The sequence below is a fragment of the Rhagoletis pomonella genome, unplaced genomic scaffold (genome assembly GCF_013731165.1).
Source record: "Rhagoletis pomonella isolate Grant_MI unplaced genomic scaffold, Rhpom_1.0 Rhpom_scaffold_00654, whole genome shotgun sequence".
In the NCBI taxonomy this organism is placed as follows: Eukaryota; Metazoa; Arthropoda; class Insecta; order Diptera; family Tephritidae; genus Rhagoletis; species Rhagoletis pomonella.
This window is the reverse complement of record NW_023459208.1, coordinates 1459-23903: the sequence shown is the minus strand read 5'-3', so window position 1 is coordinate 23903 and position 22445 is coordinate 1459. Positions and strand designations below refer to the sequence as shown.

General features: G+C 35.1%; 3 protein-coding genes across 6 annotated transcripts; 2 read left to right on the top strand and 1 right to left on the bottom strand.

Moving 5' to 3' along the window:
* Positions 1–5251: 5251 nt before the first annotated feature.
* On the bottom strand, positions 5252–13989 carry LOC118751336 (transmembrane protein 47-like). Of its 3 annotated transcripts, none has more exons than XM_036486138.1 (7): positions 13818–13989; positions 13289–13530; positions 10379–10454; positions 10102–10288; positions 9854–10003; positions 9277–9339; positions 5252–9185 (listed from the first exon to the last, which is right to left on the bottom strand). In XM_036486138.1, exons 2-7 carry the CDS (start codon positions 13486–13488, stop codon positions 9025–9027), a joined length of 837 nt encoding a protein of 278 aa, XP_036342031.1. In that variant the 5' UTR covers positions 13489–13530; positions 13818–13989; the 3' UTR covers positions 5252–9024. The 3 variants fall into 3 exon arrangements, with proteins under 3 accessions (XP_036342031.1, XP_036342029.1, XP_036342030.1); XM_036486136.1 differs by lacking the exon at positions 13289–13530 and adding an exon at positions 10594–10958 and having other exon boundaries at positions 13818–13986; XM_036486137.1 differs by lacking the exon at positions 13289–13530 and having other exon boundaries at positions 13818–13986.
* A 1720-nt stretch (positions 13990–15709) lies between these two features.
* LOC118751333 (E3 ubiquitin-protein ligase RNF220-like) lies at positions 15710–17382 on the top strand. The gene is made up of 2 exons (XM_036486130.1): positions 15710–16147; positions 16206–17382. The coding sequence occupies exons 1-2, from the start codon at positions 15863–15865 to the stop codon at positions 17085–17087; spliced, it is 1167 nt and encodes a 388-aa protein (XP_036342023.1). The 5' UTR covers positions 15710–15862; the 3' UTR covers positions 17088–17382.
* Positions 17383–19367: 1985 nt separating this feature from the next.
* LOC118751332 (protein winged eye-like) lies at positions 19368–22182 on the top strand. 2 transcript variants are annotated; one of them, XM_036486128.1, is made up of 3 exons: positions 19368–21012; positions 21102–21778; positions 21988–22182. In XM_036486128.1, exons 2-3 carry the CDS (start codon positions 21106–21108, stop codon positions 22155–22157), a joined length of 843 nt encoding a protein of 280 aa, XP_036342021.1. In that variant the 5' UTR covers positions 19368–21012; positions 21102–21105; the 3' UTR covers positions 22158–22182. The 2 variants fall into 2 exon arrangements, with proteins under 2 accessions (XP_036342021.1, XP_036342020.1); XM_036486127.1 differs by lacking the exon at positions 19368–21012 and having other exon boundaries at positions 21019–21778; positions 21988–22181.
* The last annotated feature ends 263 nt before the right edge of the window (positions 22183–22445 follow it).

Below are 22445 nucleotides of genomic sequence, written 5' to 3'. Positions count from 1 at the left end.
CACTTTGAGCAAACAACACCGCTTGGTCTTCATGACCAGGAGCTATGCGCACCTGTCCAACAGATGCCCTTAGTGTGATTACAGGCATGATTTACTGCTGCCCAATGCAATCAGCATGACAAGTGGGGATCTTTGGGGTCACTTGGACGCTCTCTAGCCATTCCTGGGTGATTCGAAGTTATCCTTTGACAAGCCCTACAAAGTCACAATTCCAGAAAGGGTCAAGTATGGTATACCGAAGCATCGAAGATGGACGACGGAAGTATTGGTGCAGGCGTAATTATACCAAGATTCCAGAAAAGTCCGCCAATGTGCGAATACCAAAAACTATTCCTGGCGGAAGTCTTCGCAATCGCAGCCTGTGTTCGAGAAATATTGGGTATCATGCATAAAAAGCGAGTTTAAGCTCCTACTCAATTTTCAATACAAAGTCTTGAGTTTGAGCTCACTTCATCAGTTCAAAAACTGAGTCTGGGCTTAAGCTTACTATTATGCATGAGGCCCATCTTGACGGATAGACAGGCAGTATTAAAGGCATTCGACTCATTTAGAACGACTTCAAGGCTTGTGGACAGTTGTAAAACTCGCTTGTACCGCCTAGGGGCCCACAATAGTGACGCGGTAGTGGGTCACTGGACCTGAAGGCTTTGAAGGCAACGAAAGTGCTGACTATCTCGCAAAACGTGGAGCCCAAATGCGCTTGCATGGTCCCGAACCTAAAGGATACACTGCAGAGCTACTTAGAGCTGGGAAGAATCTCAAATCGCTGCCAACTGGCGGGAGTCAAATGGGAATGAGGCACTCAAAAAAAATGCATATTTCCTTCCAGGACGAACTCCGAACGACTTCTTGAGCTTAGCCGGGAAGGTCTTACAACTCTTACAGGCTACCTGACAAGACACTGCAAGTAAAGGTATTGTTTCCCATAATCATCGGTACAGCAGACTTCACTTCAAAGGCCTAATGCAATAAAACTTTATACAGATGACTCTGAACTAGAAGGAAGAATAAGAGAAGGAGTTTCTCACCTAAACCGGGGGGTAGAGATATCCAGCATTATGCATTGCATTCAACTTATCTGGGTGCTAGGCCAGCAGGATATTGAGGGTAAAGCTGAAAATGAATATACAAGTAAATGTATGACCACCAACATGCTATCGGGAAAACACCCGGTAGGTATGCCAATGACCACCTTTAAGCATTTTTTTTTAGAGCAAACACCATTTCAGTAGCAAATAAATGCAGGAATAAACTCGTACGTGTCAACAAAATGGTTGTACCCGAGTGAACTTTTTTGAGCATCGAAAGAGATTGGTAATAAGTAATAGGTATAAAACATATGCAGGTGATCTAGGTATATATGTATATTGACGTAAGTGTTTGGAAAATTTACTCTCCAATTATCCGATACCTAGCCTAATATTATATCTTCTTGACTGACACTTTAATGACGGTTCTTAACTTCTCGGTGACATATCGTAATCTCTCAGATTTAGTCGCAAAAAATCTTTGGCCTCTTTTTTTCCCATTAGGCGAGTTTTGACTTAGAAAATTTAGCGTTAGCGACCTTACCTTTAATCATGTTACAGCACAACTTTGCCTATATTGCAAAAATACGAGTATCTATTTATTTTAATTTTTTTTTACTCAATTATTAAACTTACTGTTTTTGCACTTTATTTTATTTTATCAATTAAAACATTGCGTACGCTTAAAAATTATTTTCGTTTTATTATTACATAATATATTTATTGGAAATTTAGTTTTTTTTTTCTTCGTCTTAATTTGCAACTTAATTATTTTTATTTTGGTTTTCGGTTTTACTACTACTACATAGTTTAATTACAATTACTAGATATAATTAAATTACCACCGCACGTTCCTGCCTACGATTTGTTCAATTTGTTTGGTTTTGGTTTTTGTTTTTGCTTTGAGTTTCTTGTTGTTTTTTGTTATTTGTTCGCTTTTGTGTTGTCATTTTTTGTTCTTTGCTATCAAATTAATTACATAATTATATTTTGCCTTGTTTGTTTGCTTTTTGCTCTGTTATTGCTGATTGATGTTTTTGTTATTCTTATGAAATGTCCAATGTCAAAGTTAGCGCTAATAGTTTGGTTTAATTAAGCATTTCAATTTGTATGAATGGAGAATTTTTGCATTTTATTTGATATTTGCTTCAAAAACCCAATTTTTGCGAAAAACACAATAGAAAAAAAAAACATTTTAATTAAACAAGGAACCAATAAAAATACTAATTGCATTGTGTCATTGCAGTGGCTGATGTTGAACTACATATTTCTTAAACACAATTAATTTTTTTTTTTGTAATTTAGGAAAGCCTTTTGAACTAAACGGTCACGTAAAATGGAATAGACACAGACAACTTTTCACAATGTATGCAAAAATTTTTCGTCCGCAAACTTTTTATAAAAATATGATTCATACTACAATAAAAAACATGAAAATTAAATTTCTAAACTTCGCGCAAACTCAATAAATTTTCTTAAAAATTAGCCCAATTAATTTTGATATAATAAAGTGCAAGTTCGAAGTAGCTATAGAACTTAGCGTTGATTTTCGGCAATTTTTTGCTGGCGGTGTTGTGCAGTTTCTTCCATATAGTCGAAAATACTTCCTAAAATTTATTAGGCTACAAAACTGCTTAATGATCTTTTTTTTAAACTGATTAGAAATTTGCATGTTATTGAGTTTTAGTGTTACTTACTAAGTGACTAGTAAACAGTTTCTATTTTATAAAATAATTTTATAGCGTTTCAATACAGGAAAAAATTTATTTTTATAAAAATTTAGCGGAAAAAATTTTAAATAAAAAAGTGTGCGTACTTTGTGAAAAATTCTCTGTGCCTATACTTTTCTCCATGACTGGTAGCAGCTGATAAGCGTAAGTGTAATAATAAAGCTATAAGTATAGATATGTATGTACGTATTTCAATGGAGGACTATTTTTAATCAGTCTGTGCCTTAGACTTTCGAAGATATTAATGCGGTTGTTATTTTTGTAGAAACTGTATTGCATTGGCTTGTTTAAAACAAGTTGTTAACAACAGCATTAAACACAGGCTGTTTGTAAAGAAAAATTACAAATTGTCTGCTGGGCTAACACTGCCAGTAAGGTTCAGAAGTAGGGTGTTCGATTATTAGCCTTTTTTCAAAACCGGTTTTCAAGTTATTCGAAAAATTGCAATTTCAAAAAAATCCGGTTGCTGATTTTAAAATTAAGAAAAAACCGTATAAGCCGGTTTTATTTACTTAGTCTTCATACAGTGAAAATGCTTATTTTGGTATCAAGTCATGACCAATTCAAAGTAATTTTGTATATGGAAAAGAGTGCATAACACCGTCAGAAAAAAATTATCAAAAATCAAAACGGTTTTTTAGCAACTTCAAACTTGCTCTTTATTATACAAGAATTTAATAATTCTAGAAATAAAAATTAAAATTCTTGGAATTGGGACGAAAAGTTTGTGCAGTTTTTATAATTTGTGTACAAAGTCTGAAATTTAGATTTATATGGTATTTGTTAGATAAAGAGCTATACTTATACATATATAAGAATAATGGACTTAAAAAAAAAAGCAAAATAAAAGTAGTTAAAACCAGTAAAAATATTGATGTGCTATCTTTTGTCGCGGGTGTATTATCTTATAAGACTTGCTAATGGATAAATGTGGTAGCATTGTGCCTGTGAATTTCCACACCACGGAATCGCCAAGAAACAGTTTGAACTTTCGGGAACGTTTCCAAAGAGAACAAAATGAGAACTAACTTATCAAAAACGTTTTCAAGGAGGATCAAATTAGAACAAAAGTCTGGGGAATGTTTTTCTAGAGAACAAAAGAGTTGGGAATTTAAAGTTAAAAAATTGAGGCCGGCGTCGGTGTATTGGGATAAAAAATTATTTCAATGAGAGCCATGAATGTTAATTCTAACCCAGAGGAAAGCTGGATCATTTCGATTTCCAGATCGTTTATTATTAGTGCGCACTCTCCATTTATGAAACAATTTTTCATTTTCTGTGCAAGTAAAGCTCGTGTCGTAAGTCTTTCGTTGACTTAATGTGCATAATTATCTTTTAGTTCCTCTTTGATTAATTTTAATATACAAACTTTTCAAGCTAATGGAACGCAATGAGAAAAATTATATTCTCGTCATTTCTGCACATTTGCAAAAAGGCTGGTGTTTACTCGTGAAAGTGGACTTTCGCTTTAGTACTTTGACAGCAAAATGCGTAGAAAAAGCGCTTGCATTTCCACGTTCAACCGCACTTTAATTTTTAATATTTTTCCGAAAGTCTTAAAATATACACCCCTATTGCGAGTGTCGAATAGTAGTAGATAAACGACTCTTATTCGATTATCGCTTTTCCATGGTATTGTGAATGTCAATTTCTCGTCCAACAAGCGACTGTGAATAGTTTTTTATCGCTCATCCTTCTACAAACAAATAGTTGTAGAAAGATGAGCGACTATTCACACGCACTTATTGAACGAGAAAAAGACTTTGAAAATGCCACGGATAATCGATAATAGACTAACAATCGTTTATCTACTACTAGTCGACACTCCCAATAGGGGTGATAACAATTTTTTAATGCCAATAGTGATCCACCTTAACGGACATACATATACTGTGCTCTGCAAAAGTTAGGACTCACTTTTTTTGTATTTGTCGCTTTAATTATTGTCATCATCGTAGAAGAAACACCCCCATACGTTTACCGATCGCAACAATGGTTTTTTAGCATCGACCGGTCCATACAAACCAAAACGATTTTTCCAAGCGAGTCCAAACTTTTGCAGGGCAGTGTATGAATATATAAATTTTATTTTGAATCCTTTCACAGTTTATTTCATATTAATATTTCAAGTTAAGTAAGTTTTTATTTACATAATTTAATTATCTTTATCAAAAAATTCCACAACTGTGATTGAATAAAAAAATATATAAAAACTACAATATTCAATATTCAATTAGAATGGCAAGAAGGGGTAGCAAGTCCGCGTAGCTGCTATAATGTCTACACAGAGGGGTAAATCTCTTGCAGGATGACGCCAGTAGATAGGTATTTGCTTGACTTTCGGCCACAAATCCTGTGACGCGTAAGTGTAGCCACTTTTTTAGGCAATTTAAAGAATATTGCGAGGCTAACAGAAACTATATTTTGACCTTAACCTGAAAGTTTGTAAATAAAATAATGCATTGAAATAAAAATACAAAACCATATTTTTGATAATTTAACATTGTTTATATTAGATAAAGAAAATCAGAATATTACAAAAACAAAATACATATGTATACAGTAAAATCAATAAACATACATATTTATAAAAACTTAGTCAAAATAAAATCAATAAGTAGTGTAAACAATTATAACTTATTTTAATGCAATTTACAATGTTAATATTTACTGTAAAGGGTAGTAGAATAAAGAAAAAAATTAATATATAAAAAGTAAACATAAAGTACTTAAAAGTACAAGTTCATATATAGAACAAAATTTAAAATTCAAACCGAAATTGTTTGCTCAATACATATATGACCCAATTTGATACTTAGACGCACTCTGGAATAAGGTAAGAATAACCTAGTGATAGAAAAAAGAATTTTCTAAAAAGAAAAACTTGAAACGACTTTTATCGCAGGGACGAGAGAGGTGGAGGAAGCCGAAAACTTACTCGGGACTCATCCGTTGTCCCACGATTAAAAATCTTTCATAAAGTTTTCTTTCAGTGTCTAGCGGCACTTGCCTCTGTGGACATGCGCAATCATCAAATAGGAACGTGCCACTGGAGGCGAGGGGCAACAACCGAAGCCAAAAAACTACATATTATCAGCTATTTTAAATCGAGTAAATACTAACATTGTAAATAACATCTAATTATGATTAGAAAAACGTGATTGGTATACATTATAGGATGAGGTCTATAGTCAGCACGTTCGGATATTACATAAATAGGTAAAAAATCGGAACATTGAAAATACATACATACAAATATGTTTGTTTGTATGTATGTTAATACAAAATTGTTGTACAAATTATACAATTAACTAGCAGTGAGTAGTTTGTAAACAGTAAATTGTTGATATGTATGTATGTTTTTGTTTTCATTTTCGTTTTCGATTAACTCAGTATTAGTATGTAAATAATATCGTTAAATAATTGTCTGTCTTACCAAACAAGTATGGCTTACTGAAGCGCTATCGGAAACGGACATTGTTAGAATATAGTGACAATATTAAAACTTTTAAACTTTTTTTGAGCAAAAGTTAAATTTACTTCTTGATTTTGAGGCTTTGTTCTAAATTTGTTTTCCAAACAAAAACGTTTGTACGAAAAACGTAGGCTTGGGACATGGTACAATAATTAATTAATAATGGTACAATGGGTTTGGGATACTTTTAATAATTTAATTTTCAGGACAAAGTGTGATAAAAAAAATTTCGTAAGACAGACTAGTCAGTTATACACATGTATATACTTACATATGTACATACATATGGAAGTGTAAATATACCACGCAAAAGGCATGTGCTGGCGACAAAAAAAAACAATTTAACAGACTTAACTAAATCTGCTATACATTTGTAATTAATACATTTAAATGTAATTATTTTTTACTTTTTCTTATTAACTTAGCTTGTACAAAGAGAAAATAGTTGCATATATTAAACAAAAAAGAGAACAACAATAAAAAAACAATAATCTTCCTATTAGGTATTTAGTATGTTTGTTTTTTTTTCGCATTGGTACATTGCCAATTGGGCTTTAGAAAAAGCTGTCTCAATATTTTGTTTTAACTCTGATTAAAATAATAGATTTCACCGGCCTATAAGTAAATAAGTAAATATTTCGCAGTTTATAACGCAAAAAAAAAAATCAGTTCATGGGGTTATTCGAGTATGTAGTAGAATATTTCGAGAAAACAAAAACAACAAGGCATCAAATATGGTTTTAGCGACATACTCGTTTTAGTGTGTAAAAAGAAATTCAAAACATATGAACTTATTAAAGGGAAAATATGCATTTAAAAGTGTACAAATAATGTGTAAGTATGTACGATTTATGTTGTGGCTGTTCAACATTTAAGCAGTCGCCAATGTGTCGATTTCACCGAGTATCCCCTATATAATTTCAGTTACAACATTAAATATGTATTCGAGATATGGTGTTATGCTTTTGAGTAATTTCAAAGGATAGCATTATTTTTTAAAATTAATATCATATTTGTGGAAGCATAATTATTTAGCATAAAAACCATTTCTCAGGGGCTAGCAGACCCGGTGTGTGGACTACTTGCACTTCTGTTTTGCCAAGTAACAAAATGTTTGGCATCTAATTAGCGAACCATTAGCGAAATTTGTCGTTTGTAAAGATTTAAACAAATTACTAATGAAAATTAATAATATCACTCGCTTTAAATTTAAAGTCAATGTGAGGGAAGCATCATATTTTTCTGCTTAGTCATATGCATTTTTTTTTATAGCTGCCTGCAATTTCTTCAAGATGTATATATGTATGTATGTATATATGAGCATATGTGCGGGAGTATGTAAGAATAAATGTTTGTATGAATATACATATATATGTATGTTAAGTGTATATGTGTGTACATGTAAATATGTGTTTATAAAAAGTTACTTGTGACTATAAGTATTGTATGTGGGTATATGATTTGGTTCACGTATTCATCGTCGTTGGATTGATTCGTTCGATTCATTGGTAGGTCCATGAGCGTGACTTTACATTAATTTTCCAGATTTTCGTTTATAATAGTTTGTTGCTTTAAACGTTTTACATGTGTTTTAATACATAGCAACACTTTTTTAATTGTTTTCATTTTGCTTGTTTTGCTACAATTTTTTACGCTTACATTTAATTAGAATTTCTTACATTTTTCGTACGTTTGATATTAATTTACTTGTTTTTTTTTTTACATTTTGTCGTGGGAAGTTACACCAATAAAGAAGCAAATAAAAGAATACAAAGTAAGGAATGCATGTAGATGATTTTAGGTCAAGTGGGTGGTCAACTAAAAAGTTATAAGACATACATATACATATATGAGATACAATTTCTGTGCGCAACTATGCATTTTCGAAGACATTAGCAAATGTATGAATACATAGTATGCTTATGTGTGTGTTTATATATGTATGCAAGTGCATAATTGCAATGTACGTCGATTATAGATGAATATACATATGTGTAGATATAGTACGCTTGTAGGTAACTATGAAATGCTAAACGGTTAAATACGATCACCATGAATACATTTATGTTGTTATATGTACTTGTTAAAATTGGTTATACAAATGATATCAGCTCATTAGCATGCCAAAAAATATGTATGTGAATATTCGAGTGTGTTTGTGTGTATCGTGTGTTCTATTCAAGCTCAAATATGTATCATATGCGTGTTTTACACCTTAACCGCGGTGGCGCCGACAACGCGTGTCAGTAAAATTCGAAACTACTGCCAAGTTTTAGCGCTTGCGAAATTCAGTTTTGATTTACATTTGAATTTGATATGCACCTAAGTATTTTTGATTTAGCGGTCAACAAATTTCCACAGAGAAATACACCACATTTTGTAGCTTTATCACACAAGATATTTAAAAAAAAAGCTACGTTACAGCACCTGACAATCTACAAAGGCTGCACGTGTATATGTACTTTGTTTGTATGTGTTTTTGTATTCGTATGTGTTGGGATTCTGTGTTAAATTAGTTAAACTGCTTTCTTCCAATTTCAGCATTGTTGTTTCTGTCTAGTATGTTGATTGGCGGCAATGATGACAATATTACACACTTCTTATAATTTTGTATACTTTTTGTTTTCCTCGTTCATTTTTTAAACTTTACGATTTACTGTTGTTTGTTTGCTGATTTATAGATATTGTTGTTCTTTGTAATAGTAGTAGTTTAGTAGTATTATATCAGTAGAAATCGCATAATTTACTTAAATGTCTAAAGAACGACGTCAGGCAGGTCGTGCGGCCTGGCCTAGGCGCGCATATGGTTTTCATGTACAATTTTTCTCTCCTTATAATAGATCTCCTCCGATTCCTTATCGCATAGCAGTAGCACAACGGCGCCGAATAGGAAGATAGCTGCACCCCAGCCAACACCATAGGCCCAACCAAATTCCCAAATTGGCCGATTCGCTGCAAAAAATAAAAAAAATATCCATTGTATATAAAGAGAGGTTAGAAATAAGAGAAGGAACATTTAAAGTTAATGTCCAGTGTAACTCACCCAAATTGAGTTCGCCAGCAAAACATACTGGATATATTATCAGCGCAGACAGGACAGCCAACACTAAAAGTATAGTATGAATTTAATATTTTTTGTATAGGTTTTGGCTTCAAAGGTTAAATTAAGAAATAATACATATGGTTATCAAATGTGCATTTACAGAGCATTTTTCTGGCAAATGTTAAAGAAGATAGAATAATCGTTCCCCCCCGACAGCCTACGTAGCCGGAACTACCCATATTTATATTTGGTCAAGGACTGTCACACCCGGCATCACTCCCCACAAACTCCGAAAAATTTGTATGCTATTGTAGTAGCATTGCTGTTGCAATAGCATACAAAGGATGATTTTGACAAGTGTGAGTTCTTATCGAAGTTCTTGGTTTCTGTAGGTTGGGCTTTCGTGCAGAACAACTAAATGAAGTCATAATTTTCTTAGCACAGAAAAAATTTGCAATTGCATAGTTCTTTCATCGAATGACACAGTCGCCTCGCCATTTGAAACATTCTTTTTTAATCTCAAGAGAATATACATAGATGGTAAAATTCACTAAGCTATTCATATTTAGGCACTTACATGATAACAGCATCACCAGCACAGCGATTCTGTAGAATTTGTATTTGACATTGTGATTTTGTGTTCTCAAACCCAGGCCAGTGAGTATGGTGGCAATCACATCAGTTATCAATGTGATTATACATAGAGCAGCTGTGGCTTTGATGTAAGCTGAAAAGAAATTAAAAGACCAACGATTATTCTGAAGTCAAAACTATCCGATACATAAAATCAACCAACACCAACAAATATTCTACATATTTACTTACCCACATCACGACTAGCATAACAACCCGGCGGATCATGTAGATTGAATGGCAGCGGCGATTCAACATCTTCCTCAATGCAGTGCACAAAGAGACCCTGACGCCAGCCAGCAGCCATTAACCAGTCCGTGGAAGCTAATGCCATGATCATCAGTATGACAACGATGACACCACATATAAATGCAATGACCTAGAGCGGAATAGTAAGTGAGAAATTATAATTGTTTAGCATTTGATTAAATTTGTAGCGTAAAAGGGAGTTTGTGTAGTTGTTACAAACCTTCAATGGCCTTGTGATTGTAATGGTTTCAATTGTTGTTGTGGGCGCCATTTTTGATGGTGATGGGCGTTGCGAGCTGTATACAAAATAATGAAATGAAAGCATAAACGTTAATCTCAATACACTGCAAAGGGAATGTATTTGAATGATTTAGGAAATAATGTACTTTTTTTTATCCCTTAAAGGTGGAAGCGAAGGAATACATAAATACATACCTTTTAAACTAATGCTCTTGAGCGTGTGTGTTAGTGGCAGGGAATTAGTGCACCCTTCTAACAAGAACAATAACAACGCAAGCGCAACAACACAATGTATGCTTGCATGTACAGCCAATGGCTTTGGCTTAGCCTACAGCTTTTTCGTGTTAAACGTTCGTTTTTTTTTTAACTTTAGCGTCTTTTTAATTACTGCACTCAGTTTTTAGCTGATTTTTTTTTTTAATATTTATTTCCACGCACTTCATATTTTTCTTTTCACTGCGATAAGTGTACGTTAAAGTTCTTTTTTAGTTCAATATTTGCGCTTAATTGTATGCCAATTTTAAATGCAAATGTTTTATTTGCTTTAAGCTGCTTAAGATCTGTTAATTTTGAGGGAACAGAATATATAAAATAAGAACAGGTTCATTCAATTAGTATTATCGAGAATCTTAAGGGAATTTCAATAAATGCAATTCAAAATTGATGATCAATTTACAACAGAACCATGCAATAACGAAATGTGGACTTAACACACTCATACACAGCATTCTTTTCGGACAAAATTTTTTAATAACTCTTGCATTATAACTATTGCAATCGAAATAGATTTAAAGCGTGTTTTTTATCTTACAAAATTGTGTAGCATTTGTCCGCAAATATGTATGGACGTATGCAAAACGCATTGTGATTGGAAAAAAGCAGTATAACAAATGATGATGCAAAATAAAACAGGTCTACAGTTGTTTACCTACAACCGGTACTTCATCGACTAAATGTATGTTTCTGGACCATCGCTTTAATGATCTTAGCTAAAATTTAAGGGAAGTAAAATTTGTCGACAAATAAACGACGGCTCCACAACTTCTGCTTCTCACTTTACTCCTCAACTGGTGCAAGAAATTTCACGTTGGCGTTTTGTTATCAAAGAAACTCCTCGTCCTTGAAGGTCCATCGAGGTTGACGAAAAAAAGGCATTTATTAAATCGAACCCACATAACACGATACGAGAAAGTGCAGAAACATTTAAACATGTCAAACAAATGTTCGATTTCGCCTAAAGAAGCAAACTCGAGAAATGGACTATATACAACAATGTGAAACGTCGAGGGTTTTGCCGCCGATGCGATGATTCACCTCAAATAACTTCCAAAGCCGACATTTACTTAACGAAGGTTATTCTCCGTAGGATGGGAGCACCGAACAATCGGTTGCGTAGTACCCACAACTGGACAGTTTGTATTAATCTTAATTAAGAAATGACCGGAGCTTGTCAATCGTAAATAAGGGAGTGTAACCACCACAAACATGCAAACCCAGCACACGCGCCTTTCTTCGACTTTTAGAATAATCGGTGACGGTATCACGCATTTTCTTTCATACAAAGTAATTTTTTATATGGAAAAGAGTGTATAACACCGTCAGAAATAAAATTATCAAAACCTAATGCGATTTTTTAGCAACCTCAAACTGTCACTTAACTTTGATTTTGATAAGCTATAAAACTGCAAGCCAAAAATTAATTTAAAAACTTGGAATTGTGATAAAAAGTTTGTACAATTTTTGAAATTATTGTACAAAGCATGACAAATAAATTAAAAACATACAAAAATACGCAATGACCTTCTACTCCACCTCTTACTAGGTACTAAAATCATAAGCTAAAATTTAAAATATGTACTATCGACAGCAAAAGTGCCTACATGCATATAAACACGTTGACACACTCAACGCTACAGAAGATTGGATCCAAACAAATTACTAAAACAACACAAATTGTCGTTGGTGTGTGGTGATATGAATAAAGAGCATAGAAATGGATGAGGCAGTGTACCAAGGTATTGTGTTAAAGGGCGCAACTTCCGCATTTGAATACTTTGTTTATGTTTAAAAATAGAATAACAATTAAAAAAGCTACACAGAGCTGAAGTAGAAAGACGGATGTATGTATGTAGTATGTACACATGTACATTTTGCTGTAGATAAATGCAAACTATGGAGCATTTGATATGCAGATGTAGCTAAAAGAAACCAACAAAATATGCGCAAGGCATGTTAGAGCATCAAAAATATGGCCACTTACAAAAAATTCGTTTCATTTCACATGGACATTGTATGCACTTACATGTGAATGTTCGTTATTTTTAGAATACGTAAATTTGCATGTAAGAACGATTGTTTTTTATTTCCGTACAATTACTAAATTCGTATAGGAATTACCAAATAGGGCGCATACATGCGGGTAGCAACAGTAATAAGAGAACAAAAAACCCAAAATCAGCAAGCTTAAAATATGTATTTATTTGAAAAGTTACACGGCGAGTGATGTGTAAATAAAAGAATATAAAACAATTTTCATATTACTGCTAAAAAATATGTTAATTATGCGCGAATAAATAATGGATGTTTGTAAGTAAATAGTAGCGCATACATACATAAGTATGCCTGTGTAGTGAAGCAACTGCAAGCAAAACAATAGGCAGAAAACGTTTGGGGAATGTAATTATGGGCAGATGAGATAGATGTGGCTTATGTATGTACATATGTATGTATGTTCCTATGTATGTACATATGCGCAGATCTTTGCATTGTGCAATATGTAGTGGCAGATGCAAAGCCATGTACATACATACCAATTATTCTTTATACATATCCAGGTAGACAGACATTTGAAATACAAATTGGCCTACCTTCTCACCGGACATTGGCGTACCTTTCTTTGAAGTAATCCAAAGTAACCGATTCCGAGTCAAATTCTGAACATTCAGGCAGAGAATCACTATCGAAGGAACTAAATCCACCCAGATTTATGTTGGCAATTGCATTTTTGCTAAAAACAGATTGTTTTTGTGGTTGGTTCAGCTGTGTCTGTTGCTGCGCCAACTTGTCTCCACCTGCGTCTCTGCTAGACATCTTCGTTGTTCGTACACAAAATTATGCACTTATATGGAGACACTTGAAACGATAGGGAAGTTAATGTTTTCCACAAATTTGATATTTTATCATCAATACAAATATGTAAATTATAAAACAATTTAGCACTTTCTCTTTTATCTAAAAAAAATTTTCGCAGATTGTTCCTTGAGCCTTGATTTCTCCTTTCCCCTTCGAAATTGTCTATTTTGAATCACACATCCATCCACACGCACATACACACCAAAATGGCGACAGTATCACTGCAATTCGCTACTTTTCAATGTCATTTTTGCAAATTTTACACATATAACTTAATGCACCCTTACATTTTCAATAGATCCACACTTTGCTTTATCGTTTAGCAAGAAGATTTAAATTTAAATAAAAACTAAATTATAAAAAATCAACGTTTTTCTACTTTCGCGTCGCACATAAACAATCGTCTCCGAAAATTTCTCCACTTTGCTGCTTCTTTTAGAGCTGGGATACTATCGATAGTTGAAAACTGTCGCCACTATCGATAGGTTTTGAAAACTATCGATGTCGGTTTTAGCAAGACTTTACAATGTCTCATCTTCACTTCTCCACACATTACATTCGTTTTTTTTTATACAAGAAAATTCACAACACAGTATATAACTTATAAGTATAAGTTGTCAATTTAAACGAATATCTTTTATTTTGTTTGTTTTGTAGTATTATAAATGTATTTTTATAGCCAATTTCACTTTTTTGCACTTCAAAAGGGACAAATAAAATTCGAATTTAATTTTGCCAGATAAAAAATAAATTCAGATTTTGCCTGTCGCTATTCAAGGCATATAAGTTATATAATTCAGGCGCATAAATTGATAAGTTTATTTTATTATTATAAGAAGTTCTTTTTGATGCACTCAAATTTAAAAACATTACACAATCTCTTTAATTTACAAAGTAATTTATAAATTTTATAAATTTATTAATTATTTAATTTTCAATCGTTTCAATTCAGTACATACCTTTCACGACGATAGTACTATCGATACTATCGATGTTTTCAACTATCGTTTCGAAAACTATCGAATGGCGGCACAATCGATAGTATCACAGCACATGAAGAGATGAATTCGCTGCAGTGTTGGGCATTAAATATTGAAGAGTTGCATCCGCTAAAAGCTTAAACAGACGGCTGCGTTGATCAGGACTAACTCAGAATTGATCCGTATCAACTGCAGTTAATTCCCGTGTTGATCCGGATAAACGCTGCCGTCTGTTTATGCTTTAAAAGCGATTGCAAAATGTTTGTGTAAATAAAAGGGCGTTTCCACGCAGCCCTAATTGGGCAATTTCGAAATGAAATTGAAGGTTTTTATAATAAATTCAGACAAGCTTAATTCAGTCAATTAACGTTATTATTGAGCTATTCCTTATTGTCACACGCAGTAAGCTGCTGTTGCACTCATGGAAAAGTTGGTACAATCGTACTTTCATTTAGTTTGAAAGTACATTCGGTACAAACACACCATTTTAGGTACATTTTCGTTCAAATTTCTGGTGTGGCCATCTGATAAGGTGAAATTTAACCCTGTGTAGGTATAAGAGTGAGAAAGAACATTTGACACTATATTATTTGAAAATTTACTTGAAAAAAATTCTATAAGATAGCCGAATTTCAAGAAAATTAAGAGAATAAAGCGAGAGAGCTGTTTTATTACTTACAGCACCTGTTTATAATTTCCCCATGCGCCTTGATCAAGAATCAATTTCAATCTCAATTTCGATGACAGTTTGTTTATTTTGTTTTTATTTGCTTGTGATTGACCTTCGATGTTCTTCTTTTTATTTATTTACAATTCATAATAATAATTTTCGGAGTTTATTCGTGAAGTTGAGGCAATTTCGTCTCAATTTCGTTGAAATCATGCATGACAATGTAAACAGACATAATGACTATTTTTATAAAAGTAATGGCACAAGAATTTTTTAATGCCCAACATTGATTTTAAAAATGTTGTAATTTAATGGCTGGTGGAAATTCAGCATTAGTAAGAACATTGGTAAAAAAAAACAAATATTCGTTTGTAGAAGGTAGACTAATAAAATGCGCTGTGAAAATCTGATTTTCCCAAATATTCAAATGTTTATAAAATGTATAATGCGTGTTTTATTTTACTTCTGGCCTCCTCATTTCGCCACAAGCAGCTGTCAGTTTTTATCGCAGACGTCAACAAGCAAATGTCTACCGCTGCGTGTGAGTGTGTGTAGTTGTTTTTTCTTCTATTTGTGCTGAAATCGTCCATGAAGCTTTGCTTTTGTTTTGTATTATTAATCGAAATTTTTAATAAAAATCGGGCCGGTAATTTTTATATATTAATCGGTAACAGCAATAAAAATGGAGGCTACATCAGAGTCAATCAGCCGATTGCTAACAGGCGGCTCAGCTGAGGAGTATCTACAGTGTCCTACGTGCGAGTGCAAGCTACAGCATTGGGAAGTGAAGCCACACTTTGACCAGGAAATGGAGCGCTTAAAACAATTACAAATGAAAGCAGTAAGTGAGGCAACTGTCGAGTTAACACAGCAAAGTGCTAGCAATACAGTGGTACATAATGAGGAGCGACGTAAGCCTTGGACTATATTCCAGCGGGTGCAACGAAATCGGCATACACGTCTCAGGGTATGTTGAATCTATAATAAACCATATTTACTTATTCTAGATAAATATTAATCTGCAGCGAAGAACTGGTAAACGCCCCCCACCACCAACCGAACAGCAATGCCCAGTGTGTAACGCCTCTTTCCCATTAGAAGAAATAGAGCAACATGCAGAACAGTGTCTACGCCGCACTAATGGCGCAGTCAATGGTCCTGATGGCGGTAGTTCAAGCAATGAAGACGAGAATGGCGAGGAATACGAAGAATATGAATGGGCTGGCCAAAAACGTATACGTGTTTCTAGTCTCTTACAAGGCGGTTATGCTGCAATCGGCGTAGGACAGTCTGTAACAAACCACAGCGCTGGCAGTGTCCCAAATAACACACAGATTGGCGACGAAGAGGAAGAAGATTTAAACGTAGACGAGGATGACACTCATCTATATGGGCCGGCGCAGTACGCTGAAGCTGACGTTATACCACCCATAGCGGAGGAGAATGGCAATAGTGCAGATGGTGATGTTACTAGTTACATGCGACGTCTAATAACTGGCTCTACCGAAACAACTCTAATGAGCGCTAATGCGACGGAGTTGCAACGCGCAATTAATAGTACTAATACGTTAGCTGCAAATATAGAATTAAGCATTCCACGGGCTGACCTAACTGCCGATTTGGTTTCTAAAGAAAAGCAAGAACTCACATCACATACTGTTGCGCAGCAATATAGTTCGCAAATAATAGAGTCATTGAAAAGTAAATTGCGACATTATGAAAATCAAGTGCAGAATAAGTTTAAATGCTTGATTTGCTTAGACGACTACCGAAATCCAGCTATATCGGTAGCTTGCTGGCACGTACATTGCGAAGAATGTTGGCTGCGCTCGCTAGGAGCACGAAAGCTCTGCCCACAGTGCAATTTGATTACAACACCAAAAGATTTACGTAGAATTTATATGTGAAAAAAGCGTAGTAATACAAGTATTTGGTAGAAGTATAATAAGTTTCCTACGTATACGGATTTTAAGATTTATTTAAATGCAAATGTTTTTCATTTCAGTACATTTGAATCAGTTTTATACAATTTTTCGTATTTTCATGCAAATTTATACACTTATACATTTGAGATAAGCGTGATATGTTAAAATAATATAGCTAGTATTTAAGAAAACAGATCCGAAGCTGTGTTGCAGTTACAATAAAAATACAAGACATTAAGCTGTAAGAAATTGTGGTAAACATAAATAACGAACACTTCATTGAATTTTTTTAATTCTACATCTCTGAAGCAAGTTGGCGAGGAAAGTGTAAGGGATCGAATAGTATAAGAATTTCTAAGACCCGTCGTTTTTTGCGGCTACTTAATCTTCCTTCAACACAAATGTCTTTAATCGTCGGAGTTAAATTGACGGTATTGAAGGCTTCTTGAATAAGAGAAGTTTAAAAGGCAGGTAAAGTGTTGATTAGTCTCATTCGGGTATCAGAGTAAGAGGTTTAAGGAATGCTGCTGGACCAGAGAACGCTGCTGGAGTGACCGACCTTATGCAGGTATACATACATACATACGTACATACATACATCCCTGTAGTGAAGATTTCAGTTAAAAGTAGTTTTAGCAAAATATTTTATGTTTAATTGGTTTTTGAATATCCGGCGGCAAAGGTTAGCCGCTTAAGCCGTTTTGAGGACTTTCGCCAATCCGTGCCCTCAAATTGGTGCTCCCTTAAATAAGAAAATATTTCATCTTCTGTTTTCATGAATCATTGTTTGCTTTTTTTTATCGAATACCTTGATTTTTAATCTAATCTAATAGCTTATTCGCTACTACTTTACCGTTATTCTTTAAATCCTTATTCTATTTAATTAAAATTGCAACCTCTTTTACATACAGTAACGCTACATAAATTGTACATAAATCTTTAGAAAAACCCCTCCCATTTACGGCAAGAGACCGGCATTTTGTAAAATGCGAATCTTGTGTCGCTTTTGTGGTTCCGTTTTTCATTTCCACTCTCATCTTTTTTCCGTTCGTAAATATTTACGACAGAGAACGTAATTAATTTACGATCACTCTTTCAGCAAGCCCAACACACACGCATGAACGAAAGACACAAGATCACGTAAGAACAAGAGATTTTTTTAGCGGGTTCTACGCCATCTTGTTTCACTGGAAAACGAGCGAAAAGTAAACAAAGCAAAGAAAACAACGAAAACCAAAATTAGCCAAAATTATTGTCAGCTACTTTAAACGCACAATTTAGGTAAAATGATGCAACAAAATGCTTTAAAATGTGTTGTCATGTTGAATTAACTCTTCTTTACTTGAATAAAAATGTAAAATAGTGGTGCTTGTGATGTAAACAAACGCTCAGCTGACGAACCCGCTTTCGCAAACTTTTTTCTCAAAACCAGTTACAAATACAACGTCGCGTTCTTACGTGATCTTGTATTTTTGGTTCATGACACACACGCAGAATTGAAAATATTTGTAAACGTTCAAAATGACCCAACAAGCATTTCAGTAAAGCTGATGCCAGATAAAACTTTGGGGCTTTGATATTTATAACTCTGACAGCAAAGCGCCAGACGCAAAAGGTATAACACAATGATCGCCAAGAAAACAGTTCGAACATTCCTAACTACAAGCTTCGAGTTGCCGCAACACAAGTTTCCGTGTCTTATTTCTCAGCTTATTTCACAAATTATTTTATGGGCACTGTCACACGGTCAGTATTTATTGACGTGATCAAAGTAACGCGATATTTATTGACGGTGTAGCATGCAGTATTAATAGATCGTGATCCATATCGCAACATTTCTAAAAACTTTGAAATCTGGATCGCGGATCGCAGTACCGTCAATAAATATTGAACGTGTAGCACTTTCAAAACGCGATCCATACATTTCGTCAGTAATCTTTTACTCTCATGATGCGAACATCGAAAAGATATTCACTCTGCCTTCATTCTAGGCGCTTAAAACCTTTCAAGTGAAATTGAAAAAATTTTAATTAACCTTGGAAATTTCAAAATAATTGTGGAATGCATGTAGCATCCGTGCGTGATCCATCAATCCATTAATATGGATCGCGATCCAAATATCGTGATAATTACTGACCGTGTGACAGAGTCCTATAACGCAATCACGTAAAAATTTCTGGGGTATATTTCGCCGCCAATTCGCAACAAATCAACGTCGTTTTCATCTGACAGCTCGCACGCTGTTTCTCCCTTGCCGCAGTAATTTGTAGCAACGCCGTTATTAAGGCGAATAGTTCGGCATCAGAGTCTGAACTTTCGACAACGCGGAATGCAATAGATTCGGAATCGGGAATGAAAACAAATAAAAAATATATATTTTTTATTACATTTTGGTGTAAACTTTTTTGGAAATATTTAATTTAGTACATAAGTAAAGTGTAAACGATAAGCGTAAGTAAATTGAAGCTAAACTTAGTGAGTTTTACTACACCAATAATATGCTGATACATTGAGGAGGAGGAGTATATATGTAGCAGAAACGGAAATGGTTGAAAATTGCTGGAAGCAATAGAAGAGCGAGCAAAAGAAGTGGCTAGAAACTTGTACAAAGTAGGAGAGGTGCAAAGCAATACGATAGTAATAGCAATAAAAATAAAAATATATACCTGTTCGTTGTGGAGGAGGTGGAGGATCTGCACGAGGAAGGCACCAATCAACGAAGAAGGAATTGAAATTGACGCAAGCAAAAAAGGCCATTAATACGAAGGCAACGGGCAAGTGAACGACGAAAAGCTGGATGTGCGCTTGCAGGAAAATCGCGCACAATCTGCCAGTCAATTTGTAGGCATAAAATACGTTTTCTGTGCGCACGAAAGTAGTTGGAGAGGCAAAAGTGCATAAGATAAATGAATAAAAAGTTATAAAATTATAATAACACGCAAAGTCAATTCAACGAAAAAGGAGCTATAAAGCAAAGTGGCTGGGCATTTGTGCGGTGCAGTATCGTGTCGCCATGTTTCTGTGTGTGTAATTGGGCGTGTTCATGTGTTTGTGCACTAGCAGTGAATACGGGCAAAGGCAAAAGTGAAAACTTGCTTTTTTGTCATCGTGGTTGCCATCATCGTGGCCGTTGTCGTTGTAGTCGTCGTCGTCGTTGTACCGTCGATGTATTTTCGCATTTTTCGCGACGGCAAAACTACGAGTGTATTTGGCAAAATAATCAGCCAACCAACCAAAAAGCCAGCCAGCCAGTTTTGGCCGCGGCTTTGTATTCGGCAATAAAAAAATAAAGTCAAATTCCTGGAACTCGAATTCGCAAAGGCGCGCGCGTGTTTTTCGCACAAAAACCTTTAGAGGATATTTGCAATTCAAACCCACTTGAAAAATAAATTGCAAGTGTTTGAAAAATTATAGTGCTGCTTACTGGCCAGTGAATTGGAAACACTCCAAAGTTTTATGTATATTCGCACAGAGGGGGGGCCATTCGTGCCAGCCATAGCATTTGCCACCGCAACGCTAGACCACAGCGGCGGGATTATGTCATTTTGTATGTGTTTGTGTGTGTGTGCGAAATTCCAACCAATTATTGAATCGGAGTGCCATCAAGCGCCACAAAGATTCTAATCTGTAAATGAACTATGAAATTTCCAATAGTGTTAAAAAAAACGTACACGAAGATGTAGCGCAAACCAGATAAGTGTGTAACTAACAATTTTAAAATCATAGGGCAGAGAAAATCTGCATTTTAGAAAATGTATCCAGCGTATTTGCGCCGCAATTCTGTTGTTGGCGACGCAATCCACTATGAAGTACCCCACAGCACAAAAATCAGCCATTTGCATTTTAGCGACGGCATTTTAACACAAAGCCGCCGGCTATTTGAATATTTTCGAAAGCAACACCATATGTAATTAAAAATCAAAACTAACACTTAACTAAAGAAACATTTGTAAATACCTACCTACATACATATTGTAATCCTGTTTGTGCGCGTAGTTAAATGGCAACATTCAATGGTCATAGTACTAACACTGCTGCGGATTTGCTGGGCTCATCGGTTGCCGTCGCTGCTGCCACAGAGCATTTCGAACGTAGCACAGCTGCGGCCACCACCACCTTCTTAGTGCCCTCCACAGCGACGGCCAATGGTGCGCCATTACATTTGGAACCTTTCAGTCTTGCAGGCGGCCCACACTTTGTCACAACAACTACATCACCATTGGGTGGTGCAACATCGGCTCAACACCATCAGCATCAGCATTCGCATTCACAGCAACAGCAACATCATCACCATCATCAACAAACCAATTCAACTTCAACCAGTTATACATTTGTACAAATCAAACGCGAACCTTGCCAAGTTTCGGAAGTGACATCCGCCAATTGCCATCAAACACAGCAGCAACAGCATCATCATCAGCAACATCACGTGTCTACATCATCGACAAGTGGCGGCGGAGGTGGGCTCGGTGTTGGTGTTGGCATGGGCGTTGGTGTGGCCTCATCAACGTCCAGTTGTTCTGCTTCCATATCAGCCGCTTCCAAGACTATGTCCTCATCGTCCACGCTGACAACGCTTGTAAAGATAGAGGCTTCTTCGCCGAAGGTGAACGAAATGGATAAGACGTCAAATGTGAACACACTCACCGGAGCGGCCACAATGCCAAACACAAGTATGTTAATATAAAAAACAAAAAAAAAAAAATAAATAAATTCATCTATTCCGTACAAGCATATTACCTATCTACATACAAACTATACTGTGATACAAACATAATGTTTACCACTCCTCACTCACTTTCCGTGAATTTTAAAATATTGGGACTACAGTGAAGCGTCTGCCTTTGTGGCTTTCTTTCGCACTTTTGTTTTTTGCTTGCAGATAACACAGTGCCCATTGGTATTGCCGTGGCGCGTAAGCGACCACAGGAAACGGCGGGCACACTCTCCAGCTCTACAGCCATCCCGGTGCAACAGACACTTAACAAGGATATGAATTGCTTTGGTATACGCGTAGCGGATCTGGGTAAGTTTTATTTATTCTTTGTCTGAGTGAAATCCATATTTGTAAACATTTTAGAAGTTGCATACCTTAGATACACAGAATAGGATCTCATTTATACACATGGATTGTTATAACTAAAATATTTAAGCTACGGTGTCTTGTTAATGTGTTTGTTGTTGTTGCTGTAAAAGCATAAATATTTTCCTAAAAGTTTCGGAGAAAGCATTCGATAAAGAATAGCGCTATGGTGAATTTCTTTCGTTTAGGTTGCTTACAATAGTTGCGATCCCATACGGGTCCCGACTAGTCAGAAATAGTCAGAATAAGTCAGATTT